The following is a 25,550-nucleotide window of genomic DNA, read 5'->3' on the forward strand; positions in this document are numbered from 1 at the left end:
ATTTAAATTTTTGACTAAAAAACTATTTTTTAAGTCAATCCAAACGAATTTTAACTCATTAAAAAAAACTTGTCCAAATTCATATAAGCCGAACAATCATTCATTCCTACCCATGCGGGACTCTAGCAACCTTTCAATTTTTAATTAAATCTGATGGTAACATGCTGCAGCTTATTGCCAGGCTTTTGGATTTTGCCTAAAAGGGGAAAAGAGCAAAAAAAAAAATTGTTTCTATTTAAAAATTAAATAAATGGTCAGAGTTGTCTCTCACTGTATTTTCATGAAAATTATGTTGTATTTTTTTTTCCAGTCTCTCATACATGTGAAGAATTGGCATTGAGGACACCTTAATAACGTATATTACTCTATACTCAATTTATTTTTGGTTTATTTTTTAGGATTGGACTTTTTAAAAAGGATAAAGTGTGGGATCATGGGTCTCTTTGGCCTTTATAAAACTTGGGATATATTTGTGAATGTGGGTCATGAGTTTGTATATTATTTTTAAAACTTGGGGAAAAGATATAACTTTACAAAAATATATAATAATCCCAATACATTTTAAAAAATACTAAATTGTGATAAAATTATCACGCCCGAGCCTACACCCTGGACGTGGCCGGCACTCGAAGACCATTGCTGACTTCAAGCGAACCCTTGGCCTGACTTACTAACTCAGCGGAAGACTTAACTCATCATATACACATTTAAGAAGTAACTAGAATGTTATAAAGGAACATTCAACTGGCGATTAAAGCAAACTCAAGTCTTAACATATGAAATGAAAAGTAAAGACAATTGAATTAACTAACTGACTATCTATGAAGCCTCTAAATAACTGAGATGGATGTCGGGACAGGCCCACGACATCCTAATGAACTAATACTAAAACTGAAAGCAATGTAAAGGAGTCCTCTGGAATGCAAAGAGGCTTACCAACAGACTCTGAACTGCTCAGTGGATCAACGAATGCGCCAGATGCCAATCCTAGTTACCTGTGTCTGCATCATAATACGATGCAGACCAACTGACATCAGTACATTGAATGTACGAGTATGCGAGTTGAAATGCTAAAACAACATAGGCTCGAAAAAGATTATGAAAGAAACACTTACCTTGGCTCTTCTCAACTCCTGAATACTTAAATAAACTCATTTCATTATAAAGTAGTTTAAAAGAAGCGCAATATAAAGAAAACTGTTGAAAACATGTTGTCAATTCATAATCATAATATCATAAAAAGACAAACCATGCTCCCTCTCAAAGTCTACTTGTGCAATGCATGAATGAAGTCCCATACCCCCATTCATACTAAGCAGAACCCCTTGAGGAACCATGCTACTACTGCTGTGGGAGTTTCTCTAACCGACAACCATCACTTAAGAACTATAGTGATGATACAATGCTTTACCTCATGCTGCCGAGGCTCATCCTATACCTTGCCATGATATAGGAAGCTAACTCACTAAGTGGATCCACTAGTCAATGCGAAAAAGATTCATTTAAAAAGTATGACCCTTTTCTACCCATGATAGCTACATGGTTTATGGAGACTTGAGTTAATATGAACTCGCATCCCTATATCGATGCTCAATATTACTCCCAAAAATATACTTAGTTCTTTATGTTTAAAAACATACTTCTTCTGTGATTTTAGATTAATGCTCAAAAACTTAGCTCAAAGGTTATCTTGGAAATCTCAGTTTCCCTACTCGCTTCATTTAGAAAGCTATTTCTCTTTTCTGAAAACTAGCCGGATGGCTCTTTGAAAAATCATAGTTCTTTTCTTGCTCAAATGTGAAAACATTTATAAACTTCTTTGGGAATACTTAGTTCCCTAATAACTTTTGAGAAATAAACTCAACTCTTTACTCTTTACTTTACTTGAAACTTAAGCCTTAAAACGAAGTTTAAACATTTAATAAAAACTTTTGAAAACTATAAGAAACTTTGCTTTGACTTGCTTCTTAACTTCTAGACTTGACTCTTAACTTCTTTGACTTTGATCTTAACTTTCCTTGAATTGGATTATGGATTCAAGGTTCATGATCTCATGTTTATGGATGATTTCATGATGTTTAGATGTACATTAGAGTGTTGGAATCAACTAGAAATTATAGGTACATCGCTTAGGAACAAGTACGAAAAGGTGGGGAACGAATGGGGAGAACTGGCGTCTCTAGCGCTCTGAGAGGCACGGGGCGCCAGCCCTCAAACTTCAAAGAAGTCTGGCTGGCGCGACATGCCAAAGGCCAAACTTCAGAGAAGTTTTTGTGGCGCTCTGGCAGGCGCGGCGCCCCAGCCCTTTTGCCCAGCGACTTCCAATTTTTCTCTTTCGTTCTTCCTCTCTAAATCTCCCTAACTTCCATAGTTCCTTCCCCAAACACTTAGGATCAATTGTACCCTCAATATACAACCAATCTAACTCAAACAACAACTCGGAAACATAAATCAACTCACCCCCAAGCATCAACAACTCAACTAACAAGAATTCTACAATTTGTTTTTCAAGAACCTTACTTCTTCAACATGTAAACAACTCAAAACAATTGGATTGAAACGAGTTGGTGGGTGGGTGAACTAACCCAACATGAAAAGATTTCACATACCTTGTAGGGATTACCCCCGACAAATTTCACAAGTTAAACTTCGACGATCTTGGCGATTCTTCTTCTTTCTCCTCTTCTTTTCTCTTCCTCAAAACCCTAACCCTTCTTCCAAAAGAGTACACTGATCTAATTCAGCTTAGGCCCCTAATTAATTACAAAAAAAAACGAATTGAAATAAAAAGGTAAGGAAAAGACCAAACTACCCTTTAAAAATCCGGATTGGACTTTCCTTATTCTAACGACCCAACTTCCAAAGGGCATAACTCACTCATACGAACTCGGATTTCCGCAAACTTAGAGGCATTGCAAAGATCCTTCCAAGAGCTTTGCAACTATATCTGGAAGTACACCTAACTCATCCTGAGCTAGGAATTATGGCCGTTTGAAGTTGACCAAAGCTCAACTTTTCCTTACTTGACAAATTTCCAGATTTTTAATTCTTTCCAAAAATGACTATTTCCAATTATAAGCTTCTTCCTAGTTATTTCAAATTGCGAGATGTTACAAAAATATTATTTATTGATGATAAAAAATTAAAAATTACAATCCCAAGAAGTATAAACAAATATTTAATAATATTAGGTATATGCATTTTCCGAGGAAACCTCAGAACCTTTCAGAGAACTCTTCTCAACTCTTCCTCTTCTACATAAACCCTCTTTAAGATATCATCAACCTCCATAAAAAAACTGATCATTCTCCAACAAAACTTCCATCTTCCTATAATCGTATAATCGTTAGATCCTATAATCGTTCTTGAAAAACGAAGTGAAGTTTATTTTGTTTTTCATCAATCTTGTTCCCCAAGTCAGTTGAATCTTCTTCCCAAGTTTAGTTGGATCTTTTTGGAATCTTCTTCCTCTCAAGTAACGTGTTTTCAATAAGTTTTAGCCTATTTGATATTTTTATTGCGATAGTGTAGCGAAGTTTAGATTTTTTCTTAAAGTTTTGAAAATTTGACCCGTTTTAGTTCATGCTCTTTATTCGGAATCATTACTGACGTTTTGCGTTGGCTAATGCGTAGAAATTTTTGATTTTTAATGTTTATCTGGCCTGTCAATTTGAAAGTTTTTACTGTATTTTGGTCGACTATAATGGTGTTTATGTCAATGGCATTGTTGAGTTTTTTTGGAACTGGTACATTTTTTCATATTTTTTTTAGCATTACTCTGTTTGTATTAATAGGTCACTTGTCGATATTTTGATATGGAATTTATGTTTTTGAATATAATACAGTATGGCTCCTAAAACTAGAGGCAACATTGTTAAAAGAACTATTTCTAAGCGTTCTAAAAACAAGAAAAGAAAGGCTGAAGAAGTTTCAAGATCTTCAAAAAAGAAAAAAATTGTAGTTGAAGAACCTAAGCTAACTCGAATTTTGATACGATGGCTAAAATCGACAACTATGAGGACAGTAGTGCCCAGGCTACTGATGATGTTGAGTCTAGTGAAGAAAACACTGACAGTGGAGATGAGAAGAGTAGTAGAGATAGCCGAGATATTGGAGATGAGGATGATGATCCCCTGTCCTTGCCAACTTGTGCAAGAGTGATCTCTGGTAAGTACTATAATCTAACTACATGTATGGATGAGTTCGGATCTTTTTCAGCCAAAATTTTTGTGAGAGCAAGAATGACTCTTTATCATGATTTTAGAAATATTTTAGTTCAAGAAAAAAATTATAATGACTTTAAAGCTACTTATTTTGGACATTTAAGACATATTCTAGAACATTACAAGTTCAATGGACAAATGGTCCATTACATGTTATTGCATCGTGTCAAAAATGATAAAAAAAATTGCATGAGATGTGATTTTGTGTGAATGATAAGTCTACTTGTTTTGGCTTAAAAGAGTTTGCATTGTTACGGGGTTGAATTGCTCAGATACCCCCGTGATGCAAAAATGAAAAAAAGTGCTTTAGAAAGGTGAAATTTTTTACTATAAAGTGACCACGAATAAGAATATCAGTGGTACAAAGTTGATGAGTTTGATTAAGGGTACCAGATTGAATAAAGAGCAAAAGTTGAAGTGCTCTTTAGTTTGGTTCATCCACTCGATGTTGCTTGCCCACGATTGATCTAAGATTGTGGATTCAAACCATATTAAGATGGTTGATGATTTAGATTTTTTCAAGAGTTATCTGTGGGGCAAAAAGTGTTTTGATTTAACAGTGAAGTATTTGAAGAACAAAATTAATTTGAAGAAACAAAGTGAAGTGTACAAGGAAAGAGGGAATGCATTGTATGCTTTGTGTGGCTTTCCCTGGGCATTTCTGGTAATTTTTATCAATTATGGACTTGATTAATATTAAACTCTTATATATTTATATAGTATTTCATAGTCTCTATTTATTTATTTATTATTTTATTAATTTCAGGTTTGAATATATGAGGCTTTTTCTCATCTTGATAATTATGCAAAGAAGTCATTGGATTCTCCTCTGTCAATTCTTCGTTTACTTAGATGGCACACGGCAAAGAGCGATAACATTTTCGAATGTGATCCATTTAAGTACTAAGGTAGAAGTACAAAGGTATAAACTTATTTATTATTATCTAGCAATATTTGTAAATTAGTAAAGATCTTGTACTATTTATATTTTTCTTTTGTAGGTTGTGCATCCATATCTAGTACCTACTGTCCATGAGACAAAATGAAATTATACGGCAACATTAAAGCCATATACGAACGAAGTGAAGGACACAATTATTGGTGCCTTAAAGGCCAATTTGAAAGGTGTCACTGTCCTCACTTCTGCAATAGAGAACGAGGAGGATAAAATATTGGGTGAGAACAATTCCAATCAGCCTTGTGAGAATTCTGTTTCGAGTGGACAGAAAAATAAAGATGATAATTTGTGTGAGCGTGTTGCATCCCTTAAACTATCAATGATGGAAGTTGTTGCTTTCATATGAGATGAAAAAATGAGGAGAGCTCAAAAGAACAAGAAAAATGAAGGTAGACTAATTTATATACTATTTGTATAAAATAATTTATTTGTAAGAATGCTAAACCACTGATCTTGCAGCAGTTAATAAAGACTATACAACATTAACAATTGATAAAAATGGTGCTGCAGTTAATGTTGATAAAATACTTCCATTATAAATAGTCGATGAAGATCTGGTTACAGTTGATGAGTACTTTGCAGAAGAAGTTAATGAACAAGAGGAGGAGGAGATGGTAGAAAAAAATGAAGAAAGAGAAGAGGAGAAACTGGAAGAGAACGAAGAAAAAATTGAAGAGAAGTTGGAAGAGAAGAAACAAGACGAAAAAGAAGAGGAGAAGATAGAAGAGAACAAAGAAGTAGAAAAAGAAGAGGAGAAGATCGAAGAGAACAAAGAACAAGAAAAAGAAGAGGAGCAAATCAAATTACAGGAAGAAGAAAAAGAACAGGAGAAGCTGGAACAGAAAGTAGATGAAGACAATGATGAAAATTCAGTGGACGTGATGGATATTGTTATGAAGCTCAATGGTGAGCTAAACGGTGATGAGTAAGGTATTTGTAATATTGATTTATTAAGACAATTGGTTTTTGAAATGATTGGTTTTTTGTGTTTGATGATAAGACAATTAATTTTTAAGATAATTAGTTTTTGGTGGTTGAATATTAAGACAATTGATTTTTGAAGTGGGTAGATGATTAAGACAATTGTTTTTTTAATTGGTTGGTTTTTGATAGTTGATGATTAAGACAGTTGGATCATGTAAATGTTATTTTTGTTTTGATGGATATTGTTGCCAGTTATGGATTTTAAATTGTATATATAATGCATTGTCCTACCAATTTCAAAAAGACTTCATTTTATTAATGGATTGTACTACTACATGAGTAAAAGATATAAGATTGTACTACTGCATCCCTGTTACACATTTCCAGAAAGCAACCACTAACAACAAATCATACAATATAATTTTTAGGCCTTTCTCTTTTTCTTCAGCCAATATCAACTTTTGTTTTAGTTGATTCCTATCCTTTTCGGTGTCTTTTAGCAATCCTTTAAACTGTTCTCTCTGCTTTTGGGCCTTTTTGAATTAACTCAATAGTAAATCGCTATTTTCTTCGGAGTTTCGAAGTGTCATGCCCCGAGCCTACACCCTGGGCGGGATCGGCACTCGGAGACCATTGCTGGCCCCAAGCGAACCCCTGGCCTGGCTTTCTTAACTCAGCGGAAACTTATCTCAAAAGCATAACTCAATGCAATGAAAGGTTATAAACAACCAACTGTTAAGATATGGCCAAAAAGGCAACTCGAGTCTCAAAATAGAATAGTAATATATATACATAGATGAGAGACTCAAAACTAACTAACTGACTGTCTATGAAGTCTCTAAAATACTGAGATGGATGTTGGGACAGACCCCGCAACACCCTAATAAGACAAAACTAAGAATACAAAATAATTGAGTCCTCCGAAATGCAAGGAGGCTCACCACTGACTCTGGAGTGCTCAGCTAGATCAACGACGCGCAGGATGCTGATTCAGGGTACCTGTATCTACATCGTCATAAGATGCATGCCAACTAGCATCAGTACATGGAATGTACGAGTATGCGAGCTGGAAAGCTAAACCACAACTTAAGCTTGAAAGTAGTACAATAGAACACTTACCTTGGCTATGTTCGACTTATGAATAACCGAACCCAATAAATAAAACAATAAGACACATGCCATATATAAAGCTTGTAAAACTCTTAAAAACATGACGTAAAAATCAACTTTATAATATCATGAAAATACCATGCTTCCTCTCAATTATCTACTTGTGCAATGTATGAATGAGGTCCCATACCCCCATCCACACTAAGCAGAACTATTCGAGGAACCGAGCTTTTTCTACTGTGGGAGCTTCTCTAACTGACAAACCACCACTATTAAACTTAGTGGTGATACAACGTTTTACCTCACGTTGCCCGAGGACCATCCTATACTTTGCCATGATATAGGAAGCTAATGATACAACGTTTTACCTCACGTTGCCTAAGGACCATCCTATACCTGGCCGTGGTATAGGAAGCTATCTTTACCCAGTGAATCCCCTAGCTTAACTTTACAGATTCATCTAAAAAGTATGACCCGTTAACTCCCATGTTGGCGCATGGTTCTTATGGAGAGTTGAGTTTATATGAACTCGTGTCCCCAATTCGGTGCTCAAGACTACTCCCAAAAATACTTAGCTCGTAAGTCTTTTAAACACATCTTTCTTTGGTTTGAGAAAATTGCTCAAAATCTAGCCCAAAGGCTCTCTTGGAAATCGATGTTTCTTTCTTACTCAAATGTAAAAACATTTAGAAACTTCTTTGGGAAATACATAGTTCTCTAATAATTTTCGAGAAATAGACTCGAATTTATGCTCTTGACTTGACTTGAAACTTGAGACTCTTTACTTGGCTTGAACTCTATGCTCTTTACTCGACTTGAAATTTGAACCTTAACACGAAGGTAAAACGTTTAATAACGACTCTTGAAAAGCTTTAGAGACTTGCTTGAACTTACTGTTAAACCTTGCTTGACTTGACTCTAACTTCACCTTAACTTCGATCCTAACTTGCCTTGAATTGAATTACGGATTCAAGGTATATGATCACATGTTTATGGATGAATTCGGGATGTCTAAATTTACCTTAGAGTGTTGGAAACAACTAGGAAACATAGGTATAATACCTAGGAACGTGCATGAGAAAGTATGGAATGAAAATGGAGAACATGGTGTCCTTGGCACTCTGCAAGGCGCGGAGCGCCAGCCCACGAAGCTCAGAAGGCACCTGCTGGCGCTCTGAGAGGCGCGCCGCCCCAAGGGCTGGACTTCAGAGTCCCCTTTGGAGCGTGCTGGCAGGCGCGACACGCCGACCCTTCCCCAGAAAACCTGACTTTTCTCCCTCTTTTCTCCAACTCTAAACCTCTCTAACCTCAATGGATTCAACCCCAAACACTAAGGATCATAAACCCCTCAATATACAAGAGATTCAACTCAAACACACAACCAAATCATGTCCCACAACCAACAATAACTTCAACAACACAATCAACAACATCAACAACACAACCCAACAACTTCAACAACATATCCAATATTTCTCAATAATAATGAGTTTGGTGTGTGGGGGAAAGGATTCAACTCACACCAAGAACTCACATACCTTGATAGGGGTCACCCCCGACGATATCCACGACGATCTTTGATGGAAACTAGCTTGATCTCCTCTTTCTCCTCTTCTTCTCCTCTTCTTCTCTTCTTCTTCTCTCCTTAACTCTCAAGCCCTAGCTTTCACTCTTTAAAAATGGGACAAAATGATCCAAATATCAGCCAAAAACAACAATATAATCCCATAAGAAATGGCTAGGGAAAAGACCAAAATGCCCTTAAAATTCCGGACGGATTCCCTGCCAACTGCCCAACTTTCAAAGGGCATAACTTGCTCATACAAACTCGGAATTGAGCAAAATCAGCGGCGTTGGAAAGATCATTCCAAGGGCTTTCCAAAAATAACTGGAACTACTCCTAAATCATCCGGATCTAGGAGTTATGACAGCTCAAAGTTGGCCAAAACTCACTGATTTCCACACAGCCAAATTTCCAAATTTTTGAATTCCTTCCAAAAATGACTATTTCCAATTTTTAAGCCTCTTCATAGATATTTCAAATTGCCGGATGTTACACGAAGCCTTTCTAATATTTGATATTTGATAACACCTTGAAAATTTGATGTTTCGAGTTCCAGACTCAATTTTGATGGGAGGCTCGTTAATGAAAGGACATGCACCAATTGCACAGTTAAAGAATTGTCGACCTGAGTTCATATCGGTGTGTGACGTCCTCAACATAGCTAAATTACCACAACGACAAACGTAATATTTTTTTGCATTGGATGTTTGAGATGCTTGAGACATAATAAAAAGAGATGTTTAAGTATTATAAAATAGAATAGAATGGAAGAGTTCATGAGTTCTTCTTTTTATACACTAAAAAAAGCAAATGTTACCGTTGAAAAGTAGCAATTTGTACTTTGTTACCGTTGTAAAACTTGGATAATTGAGTATTGTCACTGTTGATAAAAATATATAGATAATTAAGACAATCGATATTTTTTCATGCGCTTAGATTGTACCAACGACATCTACACTTCAACACTAATAAGGTATATAGGGGTTGATATCATGATCCATAAATGATCTATACTGCACCTACTAGAGTATGACGCTTAAATATAGATTGTAACTAGTATAATTTAAAAGGGAGAATGATTAACTAATAATAAACAATATTATTGAAATTTATAAAATTAAATAAGTTTAAACAAGTAATGTAAAGGTCCACATACATTGGGGGTGGAGATAAATGATGTATGAGAAAGAGTTATAGTTATACAATGAACATTTTCAAACTAATGTGTGAAGAAAACACAAATATGAATGAGGAATAATTATGTGTGGTTATACAATCAACATCTTACAACATAAGTATGTGATCATGTATGAGTCCATATAAATTGGGGTGGCAATCAACAATGTGTGGTTGAACAAGTGACATCCTCACAACATACTTATGCTTTCTCAAACATTGTTCAAAGGATGTTGATTCTATGACCACAACTCTTCCTCGTACATCACTAATCACCACACACAATTTATGTGGACTCTGACATGATCATATGACTTGTTTAAACTTATTTAATTGAATAAATTTCAAATATATAATTTATTATTAATTAATTGCTGTCTTTTTTAAATTCTACTAGTTCTGATCTATATATAAGTGTCAGATTCTAGTTGGTGAAGTATCGACAATGCGTTAACATGGATATAAATCCGAATATACCTTACTAATGTCAGAGTGTAAATCTCATATGTCATACATACACCTTACACATATAGATGTATCTATTGTATAAAGGGTCTATAAATTTGGATAACCAGTAAATATTTAGATATACAAATTTTACAACGGTAAAAAAAATTCAAATTGCTACTTTTTTTAATGGTAACATCTATATTTTTGACAATTCATTAAGGATTCGTTTGGTAGAGTGTATATGCAAATAGTGCTTGTATTAGTTATAGTTGAATTAGTTATACTTAGATTATTTCTTAAGCATTGTTTGATTTGGTGCATTAAAAATAGTCACAAATATCATTCTAATTCTAATTCTTAATCATATTTAATTCTAATTCTTAATCATATTCTAATTCATAACAAATATCATAAATTTTCATAGATTAATAATACACAACTTAATAGACAGTGTTCAAAATGTATGTCATCTTTTGATTGATCTATATTAGATCATGAGTAATTACGATAATAGATGACAATAAATTGATCAAAATGCTGGCAGTAGCTTGATTACATTAGCAAAAAAAAAAAAACACTAGCATGATTACAAAAATAAATTCAATCAAGCTTGTTTACAATTTGTTGTTATTCACACATGTAGTTCTCTTACGTCCGATGCTCTTACAAATTGAACATTTGTTCTTTCTCTTGCTCTTGAAATTCTCACCGATGCCTTTGACATGTTTTCTTTTTTTTTTTCTTCCAAGTTTGGTATCGACAAGAGGCGGAAGAATCTTCACACTAAGCAATTCTTCTGGAACACACCATTCCGACTCAAGAGGGACAACATTAATAGAATCAATGTATGCAAGAAGGTACACTTCAACTTTATACAAAGGAGAAGAGTACTCATAGATGCTCATACCATACTCATTACCATGCTTCGATCGCAAAGCGGCCATCGTGTGAGCACAAGTTATCTTGATCAACTCATATTCCCTATATGAACATACTTTTACAGTAGGTCCACATAGGCAGTAATATCCACATCGAACACGTTAAATTGATTGTCGTCCCTGGTTACATTCTCCACATACAAGGAGTCGCCCTCGATCATTTTTTTTCTTGCGATATTTTCGGCAGGCGGCACCATTTGATTACCCATTGATTTGAGGATATATGCATGCCTATCCCTAAATAATTCTCCAAACCTCTTAGCAATCGAATTAAATATAGATGCCACAAGATACTCTCTTTCGTCTATCAACATTACATTGAGTGACTCGGCGATATTTGTGGTCATAACATCATATCTATTGCCAAGAAAATGTGCCCTGCTCCACTTCTCCAAACCAATATCATGCTCAAGGACGACGGCTGCAGCGAGGCATTTGTTCTTTGAATTCTACAAAATGATTGTCAAACTCCTTCAAAGAATAAGTCTTTGCCGCATTGTAGTAAAGATAAAGGTAATCTCCACAATGATGATTTATGCGGAGATTTTCACCGAGGTGCCTCATACAATATCCGTGGTGACCATGATTGTAAACGTTTATAATACCGTTGGCGATACTCTTGTGTCTATCGGAGATAAAACACAAATCTAGTTCATCGACCACAATCTCCTTCAATTTCTCAAAGAATAATGTCCAAGATACATCATTCTCTTTGTCCACGACACAAAAGGAAATCAGATAAACATAATTCTCCGTATCTTGTGCAATAGGGCTCAACAACACGCCCTCGTATTTACCATGTAAATGAGTGCCATCAACCGCATACCTTTCTCATGTGGGTAAATCCTTTAATGCAAGCACCAAATGCCAAGAAATAATACATGAACCTATGAATATCCTTGTTTACCATGAGACAATAACTAGAACCAACATTAAGTGTCTTGAATATGTAAGAAAAAGTCGGTATGCATGAATATCTGTTCTCCGTAGTCCCTCGGACCATTTCCTTAGCAACCACACCACCCTTTTAACATTTTCAATAGCTTGTACTACAATGAAAAGAATTTAACATAGATCTTTGAATCTCTTTAACATTTGGACCCTTGCCATCACGATACAAATTTACACAAAGTGAAGCAATCACTTTGATTGAAATTTTTCTATGGCTACTGTTGGCATGTTCAATGCCACAACTATGTTCGCCAATGTACTTATAGATACAAAATCTATCCGAACACTCATATTTCCTCGCCCGCAACATTCTTGCACAATTGCGAGATACACATTTCACCTTTAAGTATTTAGTACAACTCTTCATAGTAGCAAAATTAAAAAACTTTTTTGCCGCCGCTTCGACTAATAACAATTGCAGCTCATTCTTGTTACTAAAAGTTTGGTTTACACATAAAATAGGTCCATCGGAGAAGGAATGATTGGATTGTAATCCCAATTCCTTTTGTACCTGCATTTCTTCACAACATTCGGGTTCGGGATCTTCCGCATCTACTAGCTGATTTTCCACATTAGTTGGATCATCATGTATATTCATTGAATGATCACCCAAACTCTCATTTGAATTATCACCCAAGCTCTCCTTTAAATGATCACCCAATCTTTCATTTCCAATCGAATCATTGTCGTCGTTAAATGAATTCTTTGGTTCAATTGGAGGCCTCACATTAACGTTTATCCTCAATGTAGGCCTAGATACCAATATCTAACTTGTACAAGCTCACGTGCCTATCATTTTTTTATGAATTTGGGATGTATTTTTCCCCTCTTATTCATTTGATAGCTAATCACCAAGTCATTTGACTCGCAAGTTAACTCACCGGCCTCAATTACGCTTGCAATCATATCGTCATATGAACCATTGCGACGCAACGCAATGGGCACTGTCGTCTTACTAAAAGATTTCCAATTCCAGCATTTAGGAGTCTCCTCTCATACTCCCATATAATCACCACCAGTAACAACAAATTCAGTTACTGCCATTATAGACTACAAAGATATATACTAGATTACAATATCAGTCGTTAACGATCGATGAAGTCTGACATCCGTACAGAAACACGACTGATTGTGGTACAAAATGCAGCTCCTGCAATGGCGAAACAAATTTTTAATGCTTTTAAACTGCTAAAATGTATCTATAATGAGTTATCAAGTGTTTATTATGGAACATTTCTCAAATTTCTAAAATGGAGGAAAAATCATTTTGAAGTTTGGTTTTTGAAAGAAAATGGAGTAAACATGAATATGGAGTAGGAGATGATGATGATTTTACCTTGAAAATGATATTTTGGCTGAAAAACTCGCCGGAATCATCAGTTTCGACAGCAGCAAAATGAGCTGCTCTTCTTTCCTGTTTGTTTGGCTTTTTTCTTTTTTTCTAATATAATTTTTAACAAATGCAAATAGATATATATTATTCCAAATTAGTTGGAAAAGAAGAGGGGATCAAAGTGGAGATATGAAAACTTAGTGAGGTCTTTTGTATGTGCCAATTAGGGCATGTGGATGATGTCATTAATAGTGGATATACCACAAATTATTCAAGACTTTTGTCTTGATGTTCAATTAAGTTTGGAGAGTGACTATTTTGCCAACTCTCCCACAATGGTCCCTCACTTTTATGTCCTTTTTCTTTTTTTTAAAAAAAATTAACCATATATTGTGTGGCATGCCGTTCTTCAAATTGATGGTTGTATAAAGACCACTTATTCATGACAGGCTAGAAACAAGAGTTTGCTTGTCTATTTTTTTTTTGAAAAAATAAAAATAAAAATTGAAGTTAGACAATATAAATTATATTGGTGGTTTAATTTAGGAGAGCTAAGTTTTGTAAAAAAATATATTATTGTGAAAAAAGTGAACATCTAGAGTCTAGACCGTAACCTTGTTATTTTTTTTTTTATTTTTTTTTTGGGTTTACTAAAAGAGATTAATAAAGATTACCGTTTATAAAATAGTGCTTTTAGGTTTGTCATAGAAAGAAACTCAGAAATTATTGTTTTTTTTTCTCTTTAAAACACAATTACAAATAACAATTATGTTACAAAATTAAATTTATCATATGCATGAAAATCAATTATTTTTGTTCTGTAGAAAGAGCAAGTGTAAGACTTGAGCCTTGTTTAAAATGTACATAGGTGATTAATTAGAATGTAGTTGCAATTAAGAAACCTTTAGACGTATTAAATCAACTTTATTAAGTATATAATTGATTCCATCTCTCTCCAAAAGAAAGAGAGAGGATAGGAGATCATGCTTCTAAATGATTTTTTTTAATCGTTTTTCGTTGATCCTGATTCTATCGAATCAACTTCTTCAATTCTGATGTGCTTCTTTTATTCTTACCCAAGCGTGTTGATTTCACTTAAATAAAAGCAACTCTTAGTACGTTGTACAAATATAAATATTTTTAAAGTAAAAATTTAATATTATTTTATTCATTATTTGACTATAAAACATGATACGTATAACTTAAACATCAAAGTTAGGATAATTTTATACCTACTAGATCATGGAATGATAATATCGAGACTAGTTGTCCCTGAATAAAATAGTGAAAATGAAAAAATTATTCATGAAATCCCTTAAATTCTTTTTCTACTAAATAAGGTGGGGATATTGTTATAAACAAATATTTTTTTAAAAAACAATTGTACAATAGAGTACAATCTTTTAAGTGGCTAGTATTAATTACTTAGAAAAAAATAAATATTATTGTGCCGATCATAGTATGAAATTACATATTCAAACGCAAGCTTAGTACCGCCCTAGCACAACGTTTAGCCCGTAGTGTACTATCTATAAATATATGTAAACATTGAGAAGCAAATAAAGGGAAAAACTCATTTCCAATAAGTAGTAGTTTTTGTGTATCTTGTTTCTCCATTATTAATGGCTCCCAAAACACCTTCTTCTATTCCTCTTTATGAAATTAAGTATAGAAAAAACTATATATCAAGAGTAATAGAACTCTTCATTCTTTTCCTTTTGTTCTCACTTTTGGCCTATAGATTCCTCACTCTAAAATTTCATGGTTTACAATGGCTCTTGGCTCTTATATGTGAATCATGGTTCACTTTCATTTGGATTCTCACCGTTAGCACAAAATGGAATCAAGTTGAACCAACAACATATCCTCTACGCCTTTTGGAACGGTACCACAATCAAACTTCCTCTTGATATATAGTCAGTCGCTGCGGAGATAGAATTTTGAGTTAATAAGTTTTGAATGCTAAAAAAAGCTAGCTATTAAATTCCTTTTTATATATTAAATGAATTATTAAAAGCAAATCATGAGTCGAAGTTATTGAATTCTACTAAACTTGTATATATGCCTGCAGAATTTAACGTCACTCTTAAATTTAATTTATATGTAAATATCATTGCTCGTTAATATAGGTCGCTTCTCTTCTTTCAGATTACTGATTTCACTTATTATAAATATTTATTTGAAGTTATCTTTGAAGTACCTTATAGCAATAGTGGAGCTACCTAATATGAAGGGCTTCAATTGAAACCTCTTCATTTAAAAATATGTCCCATAAAATAATTTTTGTATATGTATATATATATTTTAGAGATAAGTGTTAAAAACACACCTAAATTATCCTTTTTTTTAGTTTCATACCTAAACTATTGAGAGTGTGAATTTCATACCTAAACTATCACTTTTTAGTTTGAGGTAATACACTCTCTCTTTTATTTGAAAAAAAAAAACTTGACACATGGCATTCCACATAGATATTTCACCTTGACAAAAATTAAATAATAAACTATTAATATTAATTAAAAATTAATAATTAAAGTGTTACTATTCATAAAAAATATATTTTTAAAAAAATTAAATTATTTTTCTTATCCCACTCCACCACCTCCTCCACGTACCCCGCATAATCCCCCATCCATTTTTTTTAAAAAATCTTGTAAAAAATATTTTTTTAAAATTCATACTTCACCCCCCCCCCCCCTTCCAAAAAAAGCCACCCACTCATTCCCCCACCCCCCAAAAAAAAATTGATATTGTTTTATTTTTTAAAAAATAATAATTCTACCCCATCCTATTTAACCTTCCACTCCTAATTTTTTTTCTTTTTTTTTACATTTTTCTCATTTTGTGTTAGATATGTACGTACATATATTTTTAGAAAAAAAATTCTACTAGTGTAACAAGTATAACATAAATAAGTAAAAAATTAAAAAATGTCTTGCGACGGCAAGTAAAAAATATTTTCGATATGTATATATTTAACACAAAATGAGAAAAAAATTTGGAAGCAGAGAGTTAGGTGGGGTGGGTAGAATTATTTTTTTTTAAAAATAAAATAATATCCAAATTAATTTTTTTTTGGGGGGGCGGGGGGGAGAGGGAGGTGAAGTAAACAAAAATAAATTCCTTTATAAAAAAAATTTAAACAAAAAAAACTTTAAAAAATGCGGGGTTGGGGGAGGGGGGTGAGAGAGGAAGTGATGGAGTGGGGTAAGAAACATATTTTACATTTTATTTATTAACGAAATATTATTTTTTTGGATAATAATTTTTTAATTTTTGTCAAAGTTGAATGTTTTGTCCATGTGGAGTATGATGTGATAATTTTTTTAAAATAAAAGAGAGAGTGTGTTACACACACCATGATAAGAGTGGTATAAAAGAGAGATGTGTGTTTCTTAAACTAAAAAGTGATAGTTTATATATGAAACTCACACTCTCAATAGTTTAGGTATGAAACTCAAAAAACGGGTATAGTTTAGGTGTGTTTTTAAAACTTATCTCTATATATTATTGAATCTCCTTAATAAGTATAAATCACTTACCAATTTTTAGATTTTAATATCTACTACGTACATATATCTAATATAAGATTTTGTTATTTTGTATAATCTTATATAGGACTTCGAAGTTTCCAGCTGTGGATATATTTGTTACAACAGCAGATTCCGTCCTAGAACCGCCTCTCATAACGATAAACACCGTGTTATCGTTGTTAGCGGTGGATTATCCGGCTAATAAGCTAGCTTGTTATGTCTCAGACGATGGTGCATCAATTGTTACGTATTATTCACTTGTTGAAGCATCAAAATTTGCTAAACTTTGGGTTCCTTTTTGTAAGAAATATAATATTGCTCTTAGAGCCCCTTTTCGATATTTTAGTGGTAACTCATCACCGCCACAAGATAGTTCACAAGAGTTTCAACAAGATTGGACAAGAATGAAGGTATATATGCATATTATATAATTTCTAAATAAAATAAATAAATAGAGTTAAATATAATTTATCACTGCTATTTAATGCTTTCATTATTTTATTTACTCATAAAAACTCTTTCATTCTAAGAAAAATATGAGCTTATATGAAGCTAAATTGAGTCATGAGTAATCTTATTAAAACGCTTTTTTTTTATTTGATAGGTTATTCATAGCCATAATAATTTTTATTTTTTTTTATGTACTCAAAAATTATGCAAGAACAAATAAACTAAGTGAAACTTAGTAAGGAGTGAGGGGGTTGAGTTAAGACACGTATTTTAGTATGTTTATGCGTGTCCAAGTCATTTTAGGCCAAGTAATTTTTTATATGCTCAAATTCAGTCTATCCCGCCTCTTAAAATGTAAATATAAATCAAGAATAGGATTTTTACACAATAAAAATAGGGAACTTTAATCTTTATTTTTTTCATATAAATTTTAATTGGTACAATCATTATATAATATTTTATAGATACCTGCAAGGAGTACTATATAAAGTAAACTAATTTTTGTCTGGAAATTGCAGGATGAATATAAACAGTTGTGTAAAAAGATAGAAGACGCAAGTACTCAAGAACCAGAGACATTTGATTTTGCTGGAGATTTTGCTGTTTTCTCAAATATCCAACAAAAAAATCATCCGACCATTATAAAGGTTTTTCAGTTATCCTCCTTTCGTCCTAATTTATGTGATATATTTTAATTTAACATGAAATATAAGAATATATTTTTTTTTTGAAATTTATGATCTAAAGTAAATCATATATATTTGTGTAGTTATAAATCATTTTATTTATTTGATAAAATGATATTTTAAATCTAACTTATTACTAAGAGAGAAGATGTATGTTTTGTTTTTCTTTGGAAAGTTTTCATTTCCTCTCTAATTTCAAATATTACAAAATCTTTTTTAGTCATTCCATTGTAAAGTTGCCACCTATCATTTTTGTTTGTAGTATTTTAACACTAGGCATGTAAATATAATTAAAATATCTATCAACATGCTTGATTTTATTCCTATTTTTCATCATATAAATTCAAGGGAAAAGGGTTTGATATACCCCTCAACTTCGTCATTTAGAGCTGATATACCCCTCATTATGAAAGTGGCTCATATATACACCTACTTATCTACAAATGGCTCACATATACCCTTTTTCTCTAACGGTAATGAAAAAAATTAATTTTACTTTAATATTTATTATTTAAAAAAAAAAAACATAATTCCATATGAGTATATTTAATCCTCCTCAAACATTTTTTTTTTTTTACTTTTTTTTTGTTTCAATGACTAATTTAAATTTATTATTTTGATGGTCAAATTTATTTATGTTTCACTAATATTCTTGTAAAACTTATTATAGATGACCAAATTTGTTTCTTCAAATTACAATATAGACAAAAAAAAAATAGTTTTAAATAATAATATAGCCACAAAAAAATAGTTTTAAATTTTTTTCTTTACACTAAGGAATGAAAGAAAAAAAATAAAATAAGAATAAGAAACTCAAATAATTATAATCAAAGAAGTCAAAAAATAATTTATGTATGAAAAAGATTAAAATATACCTTGAACTTTGCTAGAAGAATCATATATACCCCTAACTAATTTTTAAGAAAATTAAAAGTCAAAAATATAAATTTAAAACTAATTTTTTCACTTCCGTTAAATGAAGGGTATATGTGAGCTTATTTTGTAACGGTAGGGGTATATGTGAGCCGTTTGTATAACGGTAAGGGTATATATGAGCCACTTTCATAACAAAGGCATATCAACTCTAAATGACAAAGTTGAGGGGTATATTAGGCCCTGTTCCCTAAATTCAATAAAAGTTTGATGATATATGGTCATAATATTATTGTGGGTCCCATCGAACCTTACAAAATTGTTTATATATAATGTAAGATCTAAATTTAATATGTTTTGACGTATATATATTCTTTACTTATTCATTTTCAGTCAACTTCAATTGCAACAATTCATTTTCTGTTTTATACTGACATTTTTTTATCCTTGCGAAAAGAATTCCTTTTATTTTTCATATCCTCCAAATCTCAAATTAAAACTAGACAATATATGTCCAATAGCTTTTCGATTTTAACGGCTGCCGTTTGGACATGAATACTAGTTGATATTTTCTCCATTTCAATTTATTTGCTGATTTAACTTGATACGGAGCTTAAAAAAGTGAAAAAGATTTTTGAATATTAATATAATCTGACGCTAAAAATATTTATATAGAATGTAATAAAATAGTTTTTAGTCTTGCAGTCTTAAACATGTCATGTGGAAAATTAAAATTCAAAATTGTTAAAAAGAAAAACAAACATTTTGTTTAAATTAAAAGAAAAAGTAAGACAGACAAAGTTGAAACATAATGAATATTTGTTTTACAATTTTCTCCGTTATATCAAATTTAGCTTGGGAGAATTTGTAGTTGAAAACTAATTTGTAAAGTATTTCAAGGTTCAATCATTTTTCAAGTAAAATTCATATTCAACCACTATTATTAAATATATTTAAATCTTCAATAATGTTTTTAATACTCTTTAGAACTTTCACAATAATACTAGCTAGATTATCCTTCAAATAAAATAAATAATTTATTATAACAAGTTAAATTACAAAATATTTTACAATATTTGTAAATGCATAACATATAATTTAATGTGAAGGTTATATTGGAGAACAAGGAGGGTGTTGCTGATGGATTGCCTCATCTTGTGTACATCTCTAGAGAGAAGCGACCAAAACATCCACATCAATTCAAAGCTGGCGCCATGAATGTTCTGGTTAGATCCGTTGAATTTCGAAATTTTATAATCAAACGTATTTTTAAAGTTAATTCATTTTTTTAAAAAATATCAAATAAATGTTCCTTTTTTTTTTTGCTCTTTATTAATTTGTACATATTTTATTTTGTGCATTATAAACAGACTAGAGTATCTGGAGTGATGACAAATGCACCATTCATGCTAAATGTGGATTGTGACATGTATGCAAATAACCCACAAGTTGTTCTACATGCCATGTGTTATTTTCTTGGTGCTAAGGATGAGATAGACTGTGGCTTTGTTCAATTTCCACAATTCTTTTATGATGGATTGAAAGAAGATCCTTATGGAAATCAATTAAAAGTTTTACACGAGGTAAATTCAAATAATAAATTAAAAAAATATTTGTTAACTAGATTCTAAGACCAAACTTTCATTGATCATTATAGATTTTGTATGCATAATACATAAATATGTCTTTTAATTTGATTTCAACTGATATCTACGTTTACTTACTTTGATTGTGCATAAGTAGACACTTAAACTTGTATACAATTGAACAAAGAGACACATTCGTCCTATCTGACTTTCTACATAGCAATTTTGTGTCCTGCGTGGCGTTCTATTTGTATGGTGTTATGTAGGACACCTGTGTCTACTTGTTCAATTTTATACAAGTTTAAGTATCCACTTGTACACATCAAAGTTGGGGAGATATAGATGTCAGCTGAAGCTAAGTTAAAGGACATACTTATAACTTATGCCTTTTAATTATTTAATATATTATATTTATCTTTTGCTTATTATAGTATTTTGGAAGAGGAGTTAGTGGTATTCAAGGGCCATTTTATCAAGGATCGGGATGTTTCCATAGACGAAAAGTTATATATGGCTCGTCACCATATGAAAAAATAACTGCAGGTATGCAAACTAACCTTTTTTTTTATAAAAAAAAAATATTATTGGCTCCACTTTATTGGACACATTTATTTTTTGGAGAGTCAAATAAAATTAAAAGATTATCGCGACATTTTGAAATAATTTAAATTATTAACTATTATGCCTTATAAGATTTTGTTATTTAGTTTTTAAATATATGAATTTTCAAATGGTATATTTTATAAAATGGAAAACTTACGCTTTATGTCTAGTAAGAAAAACGGTTTATGCCACATATCCTCATATAATATTGTTTAACATTATGCCCGGTTTAACCTATAAGTAGTCTATATATTCTGTGGCAGAGTCAGAAATTTTATTAAGGGTGTCCAACAATAATGGTTTGTGACTGTCAGAATAAAACAAAAAATATTGTGTTATTTTGGGTTCAAACCTGGAACTCTTTCACTCAAATGGACACCCATTACCACTGCGCCAAAGACATAATTTTTGTCAAGGGTGTTCAACTTTAAATATATATCTTTAAATGTAGAATTTGACATGTATATATAACGTAATTTTTCGACAAAGGGTGTCAAATTGACACCCTTTGATTGGCTGTAGCTATGGCACTGTATATATCTTATAGTTTATGTTGATGATCTTATTGTTTTCGTGAGCTTATCTTTCATTTACAAATTTTATTTCTATCGTATTTTTTTTCATTTAGGCACGTATTCATTCGTTTTTAGGGTGTATAAAACCACATAGCGATTCATGCATCTATCTTATTGTATTGACACAATTGAAAAATCATAATTTAACATTTTAGTAAGACATGTTAATTTCATGATGATAATTAGGAGAATTGAAGGATGAGTATATACAGAAAACTTATGGAATGTCAGAGAAGTTATCAACATCAATTGCTAAGACTCTCTTAGAAGGATCAAATATTATCGAGCAATTCAATTCTGATTGTCCCTCAAGTTCCATTGAGGTAGCACATCAAGTTGGAAGCTGTGGATTTGAATTTGGCACTGCTTGGGGTCAAAAGGTAATTATTGATTCATTTTTATAAGTAATGGTTTAACTATTCATTTAACTAAAAAAATAATAATAAGTATTTTGCAGTCCCAATAAATGGTCTCTTTAGTATGGTATGATACAATTCTTACTTAATGAAATTTGAAGTTGAGTTAATGTTTAAATTCATTTCTTATCAGGTGATTTATAATAATGACTTTAAAGGAGTTGTCTTGAACTTTTGACCTTGCTTATTATCACAAGGGCAAAATTTCAAATTTTTAAAAATTGGCTTTTGATTTGAAGGTTTTGCTCTTAGGACAAGTGGAGGTTAAAAGTTTGGACATATTTTTTTCACATTTGATGAGAAGATTGATTAAATAAGTTTGACTTTAAATTTTAAAAGCTAAATTGTTAAGTTTTTTTAGTGAAAGTCCCAAAAACTGGTCTAAGCTAGTTTTTGAAAATCATATTTTTAGAATATAATTAAATTTCATGATAAATAAATATTTTAAATAAGAATTTCATTTTTTCTCGTAAAATCTATAGTCAAACGCTAATTCATCGTACTATTTATCAGTTGGGCTGGCTATATGGTACTGTAACAGAAGATGTCCTTACTGGACTCTTTATCCAATCAAGAGGCTGGAAATCCGCCTACTGTTTACCCGACCCGCCTGCCTTTCTTGGATGTGCACCTGCAGCTGGGCCTGCCTCAATGATCCAACAAAAAAGATGGGCTACTGGGCTTTTTGAAGTTCTCTTTAACAGTAAAAGCCCAATTATTGGAACCCTTTTTGGGAAGCTTCAATTGAGACAATGCATGGCTTATTTGCAGATCCAATTATGGGCCCTGAGATCCATTTTTGAAGTTTGTTATGCTATTCTGCCTGCATATTGCCTCATCACCAATTCCCACTTTTTACCCCAGGTAAGAATATTTAAAATGGGTGGTCTTGAACATTTAATCCCCTATGTCTTCTATATACAAACATTCTAGGTCAAAAGTCGAAACTTATAATATTGAAGTTTTCCCTATCAAAAGTCAAAACTTATTAAGATTGAAGTTTTTCCTATAAGACAAGCACTACATAAAAAATATTATTAGCGGCAATTAAGAATTAATTGCCGCTAAATATGTATTTTTAGCGACAATTAACACTCTTCGTATATGTCCCTAATGCCTTTAGCGACATTGGTTCTAATGGCACTTAACTAATGCCGGTAAAGACTTTAGCACTCTTTATTAATGTCAATATTTATTGCCGCTAAAAGTTGTTTTTGTTGTAGTGAAGTAAGTTCAAACATTTAAGACCACACACCTTCAACACTTATATATTTGGTCAATCTCCCTATATCTTTTCAGGAAATTTTACACTACACAACTTTTCAACGAAACTCACAATAGAAAATCGAGATTTCTATACTGTGTAACCACCACCAAATTAACCAATAAATGTATATATTGTTTATATTAACATAAATATTATACATATTTAACATTATAGTGTACAACTAATATATAATTACTGTATAAACAAAGTGTACATGATTATACCCATGTTATATATTGAGTATATACCAACAATGACTACAAAATTTTGTTACATGTATATATGCAGGCAAATGAACCAAGTATAGTTATACCAGCATTAATCTCTATTATCTACAATCTATATGGTTTATCAGAGTATATTAGAGCAAATGAACCAATAATAGCATGGATGAACAATCAAAGAATGTGGAGGGTTAATGCTATGAGTGCATGGCTATTTGGTATTCTAAGTGTTACAATTAAATTATTTGGATTTTCTGAGACTGCATTTGAAATTACAAAAAAAGACCAAAATGACACAAATTCTGATATTGGAAGGTTCACATTTGATGATTCTCCAATTTTTGTGCCTGGAACTGCAATTCTCTTATTGAATCTTAGTGCCTTGTTTATTGGAGTGTTGGATTTTAAGAAAGGGAATAATATTGAATGGGGATTAGGAGAAGTTATATGCATTATGTGGATTGTTTTTGTATTTTGGGCATTTTTGAAGGGCTTTTTTGCTAAAGGAAAGTATGGGATACCAACATCAAGTATTCTCAAGGCAGGGACATTGGCATTGTTGTTAGTCCATCTTTTCAAATTTAAACAATAAATTGTAAGAATATAATTTTAGATGTTACTTTTCAATGTTTGGAAGAATATCTTGTAATTGAATTTAAGTGTAAGTGCAATTATATAATATAACTCTTTGTTTAGTCAAATATTTATTTGGCTATCATGAAATTGATGTAATTGAGGATGGCAATTAGAATCTCTAATTTTCCGAAAATTAATCATTTGTAACATAGTCATTTGTTAAAATTACAATATTATATTATTTTACTCGATTACATACCGTTGTTTATCTGTATTACTAAGGACTCGAATTATAGCTTTGCAAAACTTTGTAAGATACAACAAAGTTTAAAGAATATATGCTTTAGAATCAAAAAGTTAAAACCAATAAAGAAAGTATAGTCTGCAACAAAATAAAAACAATATTGAGAAGAAAAAAATTGAGCCCACTGAATGCACAATGTGTCGTTAAAGAAATTATTTCCCTCAAGTTCTCGAGGTTAATGGAATATATTCTATCAGGATAGAAAGATCTTACCACCGGTCTATTGGTACCTAAAACCACGGGTGTCAGCGAACCACTCAAAGACAGTAAAGTACACTAGAATTCGTCTATGCAGAATAAGAAGAAGTTTAGAAAATCCGTTGCTGAAAAATGAGAGGAAACTCTTCTATTTATAGACAACAAAGGATAATATGAACATGTGCTTATTGTGCTTTATAGGAAAGATCACAACTTTTCGAAAAAGTAACCTTAATGAAAAATCACAACCTTTCAAAAAAGTTACAACTCTTAAAAAAAATCACAACCCATTATTTTCCATTCATACATTTTTAAAACCCAATACATACAAAACTTAAATTTCTGCATAAAATAATATCCATTTTGGTCAAAAATAAAAGGAGTGTCATTTAATTTAGAAGGGGTTGAATAGTAAATACTACTGTAAGACATAACTTTTCCCCCCTAATTGTAAGAATCTACATAAGCCAAAAAATTAAATATAATTATAAATTTGTCCATCTCCTACTTACTTTTCTTTCAAAGAATTGACCAAATAACTCTTTTTTCTTTCACCTTTAAAAGAGAGTCAAAGCATTTCTCTCTTTATTGTCTTCTTTCTCATTTGAAAAAAAATCAAAAGGAAAAATTTT

At 31.9% G+C, this 25,550-nt stretch overlaps 1 protein-coding gene across 1 annotated transcript; it reads left to right on the plus strand.

Annotated features, from left to right (window-relative positions):
- Window positions 1-15,097: 15,097 nt before the first annotated feature.
- LOC125876426 (cellulose synthase-like protein H1) lies at window positions 15,098-24,598 on the plus strand. Its single transcript, XM_049557609.1, has 9 exons — window positions 15,098-15,512; window positions 17,246-17,570; window positions 18,129-18,257; window positions 20,279-20,395; window positions 20,540-20,752; window positions 21,187-21,298; window positions 22,120-22,313; window positions 22,863-23,213; window positions 23,905-24,598. The coding sequence occupies exons 1-9, from the start codon at window positions 15,250-15,252 to the stop codon at window positions 24,430-24,432; spliced, it is 2,232 nt and encodes a 743-aa protein (XP_049413566.1). The 5' UTR covers window positions 15,098-15,249; the 3' UTR covers window positions 24,433-24,598.
- The last annotated feature ends 952 nt before the right edge of the window (window positions 24,599-25,550 follow it).

The sequence above is a fragment of the Solanum stenotomum genome, chromosome 9 (assembly GCF_019186545.1).
Source record: "Solanum stenotomum isolate F172 chromosome 9, ASM1918654v1, whole genome shotgun sequence".
In the NCBI taxonomy this organism is placed as follows: domain Eukaryota; kingdom Viridiplantae; phylum Streptophyta; class Magnoliopsida; order Solanales; family Solanaceae; genus Solanum; species Solanum stenotomum.

Coding starts and splice junctions, on each gene's coding strand:
- LOC125876426 (XM_049557609.1), top strand. CDS start 15,250: ATGGCTCCCAAAACACCTTCTTCTATTCCTCTTTATGAAATTAAGTAT. Junction 18,258..20,278: donor ATCATCCGACCATTATAAAG/GTTTTTCAGTTA, acceptor TTTAATGTGAAG/GTTATATTGGAGAACAAGGA. Junction 20,396..20,539: donor CTGGCGCCATGAATGTTCTG/GTTAGATCCGTT, acceptor CATTATAAACAG/ACTAGAGTATCTGGAGTGAT.